At 43.9% G+C, this 5,547-nt stretch overlaps 2 protein-coding genes across 2 annotated transcripts; one reads left to right on the top strand and one right to left on the bottom strand.

The window, feature by feature from the left end:
* The first annotated feature begins 333 nt into the window (after positions 1–333).
* Positions 334–1,180, top strand: LOC142469309 (histone H1-like). Its single transcript, XM_075576239.1, has one exon. The coding sequence runs from the start codon at positions 334–336 to the stop codon at positions 1,000–1,002; it is 669 nt and encodes a 222-aa protein (XP_075432354.1). The 3' UTR covers positions 1,003–1,180.
* Positions 1,181–2,385: 1,205 nt separating this feature from the next.
* LOC142469308 (histone H3-like) lies at positions 2,386–2,909 on the bottom strand. The gene has a single exon (XM_075576238.1). The coding sequence runs from the start codon at positions 2,884–2,886 to the stop codon at positions 2,476–2,478; it is 411 nt and encodes a 136-aa protein (XP_075432353.1). The 5' UTR covers positions 2,887–2,909; the 3' UTR covers positions 2,386–2,475.
* Between the last annotated feature and the right edge of the window lie 2,638 nt (positions 2,910–5,547).

Here is a 5,547-nt window from a genome sequence, read left to right as displayed (position 1 = left end):
CGTGTGTACTTTTCCAACAACAAAATGATACAACAGTGAAGAGAATATAATTCCTTATAAATGAAATGCAAGAAGGGGAATTGTGGTAATAATTAGAGGATAAAATGCCCTTTTCTTGCAGCCTCAGAAACACAAAGTCAGAGCAGTGTTTGTGATCCAGGAGGATGAGAGACAGGGGCGGGGCACATTGATTATAACCAATGAGAGAGAAGCTCACTCCGACCACTAACCAATCACAGAGCAGCAGGCTCTGTATATAACTCCCGGCAGCCCCCCCCGCCCCAGTATAACTTTCTGTCACTGTGTTCCGGGATTTTACCTGCTGCAGCTGAAATGGCCGAGACCGCTCCTGCTCCTCCAGCTGAAAGCGCCGCCAAGAAGAAGCAGCCGAAGAAAGCGGCGGGAGCCTCGAAAAGCCGCCCAGCAAAGTCCGGTCCCAGCGTGTCCGATCTTCTAGTGAGAGCTGTGTCCGCATCTAAAGAGCGCAGCGGGGTCTCCCTGTCCGCTCTGAAGAAGGCTCTGGCTGCAGGAGGCTACGATGTGGAGAAGAATAACAGCCGCCTGAAGCTGGCTCTTAAGGGCTTGGTGAGCAAGGAAACCCTGATCCAGCTGAAAGGGAGCGGAGCCTCCGGATCGTTCAAGCTGAATAAGAAGCAGCTGGAGAGCAAGGAGAAGGCGGCCAGGAAACAGGAGGCGGGGAAACCCAAGAAGCCAGCGGCAAGGAAACAACCCGCCAAGAAGCCAGCGGCAAGGAAACAACCCGCCAAGTCCCCCAAGAAGCCCAAAAAGGCTCCTGCGGGAGTGAAGAAAAGCCCGAAAAAGGTGAAGAAACCTGCGGCCGCCAAGAAGGCAGCAAAAAGTCCGAAGAAGTCTAAAGTTGCCAAGCCCAAGAAGGCTGTGAAGAGCCCGGCGGCTAAAAAGGTTGCAAAGCCCAAAGCTGCTAAGAGTCCAGCTAAGGCCAAGGCAGCAAAGCCCAAGAGGGCAGCAGCTTCTAAGAAGTGAGACAGAGAACTTCAGCCTCTTACAAACACAAAGGCTCTTTTAAGAGCCACCACAACCCCACAAAGAGAGCTCTGCACATAATGTGTAACTTAGAATGTGTCTCCATCTTATCACATGCAATGGTTTGTTTTACACCGGAGAACAGGCAAAGAAAATAAACCTAGTATGGACACTCGGACACCAACTGGATGTGAAATGAAATAGATACAAAATCAACTCTTTAATAACCAAAATTAAAATGATGGGTTTTAATACGAGTATTAAACGCTAGGATCCTAAGGTCTGAACACTGTTCAGTGTTCTGGATCAGTAAATATGACTGCGAGTAAACCTCAGTGTGTAACAAGCAGTGGTGGACTAGTGGATAAATCAACTACTGTCCCCAAGGAATCAGTCATGTGGTCACTGTAACGGACTACCGTATAGCTACAATCAGTGTAGTTGCTGTATCAACCCAGATCCTAGCCTGGTCTGCCTCGTTGGCACAGCGCACTATATAGATAGATGTCCAAATCAGCAAGTGAGGATACTACTAAAATGTGGTGAAAAGAGACCTCGCCTCATTAGTGTAAACAGGTATTCACACTAGGCCAGTGTTTGCCATTAGTAATTTGCAGCTATCAGTACTTACCTAAGCGCACACCCTGTAAGATTTGTTCCTTACCTCAGATCCTTATAAGGACTGTTGTTTAGTATGTTACTTGAATCTTAGAACACACTACTACTTTAGACCCTGAACCTATACGGTTCCAGTATTGAAGGTCAGAACACCTTCAGGTCGTTGTTTTTAATACCCAATAGTTTACATACTTGTTGCAGTTAATAGTTATGTTTTAAACCATTCATTCATCACCAGAGTGTGAACTTGAGTGCTATATTTGGGTTCTCTACCCCACCTTCTTCTGTGCATATACCCAAAGCACCGTTCACCATTTACTTGTCAGTGGCAGAAGCAGGGGCTCCCCTATTACTTTACATTAAAAGATCAGTACATTGTGGAGGTAACAATAATAGATAATTATGTAGTTGGGGTACAGTGGGTGCTAAACAATGAGCAAACAGACAGGAACCTATCAAGTATCAAGCACAAAAGTTCCCATAAAACTTCAGTTTGATCTCCTGAGGCACATGAAAGTGACGTAGGAGGGGGAGAATTACTACACTTTCTATGTACAACATATGAAATCAGACTAGCCAGGTTTCTTTTTAGTTACGTGTGCCTATATATAGCGTACAAAAATGATTGTATGTGTATATAAGACATCTTAAACTTATATGCACAACTACCGAATATGCCTTTATCTATATTGTGACGCCTAAAAGGGATGTGGATGCGTCTCCTTTATAATTCTCTATATGGAGATCACTATACGTATCTGTTAATATTGATCTACTAGCCAATTTGATTGATAATTTGGTGGCTCTGAAAAGAGCCTTTGTGTTCTGGGTGTAAATGAAGTGGGTGCAGTTAGCCTAAGCTCTCTCCCCTCTGATCCTGCGGGCCAGCTGTATGTCCTTGGGCATGATGGTGACTCTCTTGGCGTGGATAGCGCATAGGTTGGTGTCCTCGAAGAGCCCCACCAGATAAGCCTCGCTGGCCTCCTGCAGTGCCATGACGGCCGAGCTCTGAAAGCGTAGATCAGTCTTGAAGTCCTGGGCGATCTCCCGGACCAGGCGCTGGAAGGGCAGCTTGCGAATGAGCAGCTCGGTGGACTTCTGGTAGCGGCGGATCTCCCGGAGAGCCACAGTACCGGGCCGGTAGCGGTGAGGCTTCTTCACTCCGCCGGTGGCCGGAGTGCTCTTTCTGGCAGCCTTGGTCGCTAGCTGCTTACGGGGAGCCTTTCCTCCGGTGGATTTCCGGGCGGTCTGCTTGGTCCGGGCCATCCTTTGCTGTGACAGTGATCCTCTCCGATCCTAACCTAACTCTGACTAAAAATCACTAACTAACTGACCGTTCTGTTCTGACTGACAGATTAAATCTGTCAGTGGTGATATTGGATACCGATGCTTGAGCCTCATTACTCCAAGTTCTCTTGTTGAGTGTATTGTCGCACTCTTTAGGAAGCTTCTTGATCTGTGTTACTTGCCACAGTTGAGTTGGTTTCACAGGTTCAGCGCTGTGATGGGTCGTGGGTAGCGGTCAAATGGGTTTGCAGAGATCGCAGCAAGCTTCTTGATCAGCGGGTTTGAGTTCTGGTCCAGTTCCTTGTAGAATTTCTTGTTGAGCTTCTTTAGATGTTCATCTAACATCTCGATACCCAGTTCCCTATGAAGGTCTGCTATTCTTGTAGGAAGTGGAGCGTTGGACGCAATCCGCAGCGCCTTGTTCTGTAATTTTTGGAGAGATGATCTTTGATGTTGGTGGCAACCACTCCACACCGGGGAGGCGTATGTCATTGTGGGTCTAATGATCGCCTTGATCACATTGACTTTGCTCTTGATGGGCATGGTCCTTGTCTTCAGCAGAGGGTACAGTGCTGCCAGCTTGGTTGTTGCCTTCTGTTGAATCTTCTCAATGTGGTTTCTCCAGCTTAGTTTGCTATCTAGGATTACACCTAGGTAAGAGCTGTTTGGCTCCCATTTGACAGCCTCTCCGTTGAGGGTGATTGGCGGGTGTGCCTTGATCCTCTTTTTGGTAAACAGTGTAGGAAAAGTGCTAGGTATTTATAGAAGATGGGTCGCTGCGATTGGCTGCTTTGTGACCCGCACCTCGCTCTGATTGGTTCTAGGAAAACCGTTGGGATTTTCAAACATCCCGCCTAATCTAAGTCCGAGATCGTCCTAATTAAATTAGGATATATTTAGCGCTGAAAGCAGGACAATGAAAAAGATGTATTGTAATAACATTAGTGTTTGCACAGATCCAGCACAGAGCTCTCTGACACGGAACATGTATTTATACCAAACATACAAATGATCTTTAATCGGTAAAATGAGGGTTTTTCTTTCCCGGTTCTTTATTGGTTCATCTTCTTATAAAGTTTACATTGTGTTATTATAAACCCGAACACAAAGACACAAAGACAGCCGAGCAGCGCGGCTCTTTATCTTTATTTAAATTCGCGCATAATTCATAAATCACCACACGGTGGCAGTGCTGCTCTATAAATGAGGCTTCCCTAAATGTATACTCGCTGTCACTGCTGTGTGTTATCTGATCAGTTCCTAACGTGGATCTTTGGGTTCCCTCTAATGCTCCAGTCACATTACTTTCCTCTCAATCATAATACCAAGACTATATATTTATATACACAATCTGTTATCATTTTTTCCTATTTATTTAATTACCTCACTGCTTATGAAATATTAAATAACAATGTAAATCACACTTACAAAAGCTGATACATTTAAACATCATCGGAACTGTATTTATTTATTTATTTATTTATTTATTTATTTATAAATTATTTTACCAGGAAGTAATACATTGAGAGTTACCTCTCGTTTTCAAGTATGTCCTGGGCACAGAGTAAAACAAAATAATACATGGTTACAAATACAGTTACATAAATGAACAAGGTATACATTATATACAAGACATTGCATGCACAGTTAAAGAAAATATATATTATGAGCGTATGAAACAGTTACAGACCAGATTAAAGTGTGAGACAGCCTTAGATTTGAAAGAACTTTATATATATTCATATCTCCATTTTTTCTTTGTTCTCAGAAAAATATTAGCCTTTAAGCAGACTATATAATTATGTGTTACATGTTGCTATGTTTTTACATCAATTTCCAATGTTTATCTATTTCACAATGTAGGCAGACCTGGATAGGGTATATTTCCATTGATTCAACGTGTGCGTATAATCAACACTGGCCACAGGTGACTTGTTAATAAGAAATGAGCATGCTGCTATTGCTAAACCCTGCAACACTCATTAACTGATAACAGATACAATATCTGTGCAATACATATTAGCATACATAGGATTATATAGATTCTCATTATACCTAGACATATATTTTAATGAACTTCATTCATGCTCATTTCTTATTAAAAAGTCACCTGTGACCAGTGTTGATTAATGCTGGATTAATTGCTATATATTGCAAACTAGTGCATCACTCATCATTAGCCTTTGAAAAAGTCTTACGCAGAGACGAAACGCGTTAGGACGACACAGCGACACTACGTCATCACTGGTGGACCGGAAGCTGGCCGGTCCGGACCCCCGCTGTCTCTGGCTGTCGGTGCGGGGAGCACTTGGTTTCCTGCCTGTCTCTGGGACAATCACCTAACAGGGAGGCTCTCCATCGATGCAGCCCAGGAAAGAGTGAGGCAGATTTGGTATCTATACCGCTGACTACCCGGATGATCTACTTGGACCTCTGCCAGTGACGGGGTGATATATATCACTATCATGCATGGCCCATAACGTGATATTGTTTCACATTTAATATTTAAAATAATGGGGAATAGGCTCACTCACAAAGGTCATAGAATTAAGAGCATGTAGTGATATATATCACACCGTCACTGGCAGAGGTCCAAGTAGATCATCCGGGTAGTATATATACACACTAGCTGATATACCC

This window comes from Ascaphus truei, chromosome 18, assembly GCF_040206685.1.
Source record: "Ascaphus truei isolate aAscTru1 chromosome 18, aAscTru1.hap1, whole genome shotgun sequence".
Lineage (NCBI taxonomy): Eukaryota > Metazoa > Chordata > Amphibia > Anura > Ascaphidae > Ascaphus > Ascaphus truei.
Note: the sequence above shows the minus strand (reverse complement) of the source record. Positions and strands in the feature narration are given on the sequence as shown.

What these genes read in the sequence shown, in the direction of transcription:
- LOC142469309 (XM_075576239.1), top strand. Translation starts at nt 334, where the DNA reads ATGGCCGAGACCGCTCCTGCTCCTCCAGCTGAAAGCGCCGCCAAGAAG.
- LOC142469308 (XM_075576238.1), bottom strand. Translation starts at nt 2,886, where the DNA reads ATGGCCCGGACCAAGCAGACCGCCCGGAAATCCACCGGAGGAAAGGCT.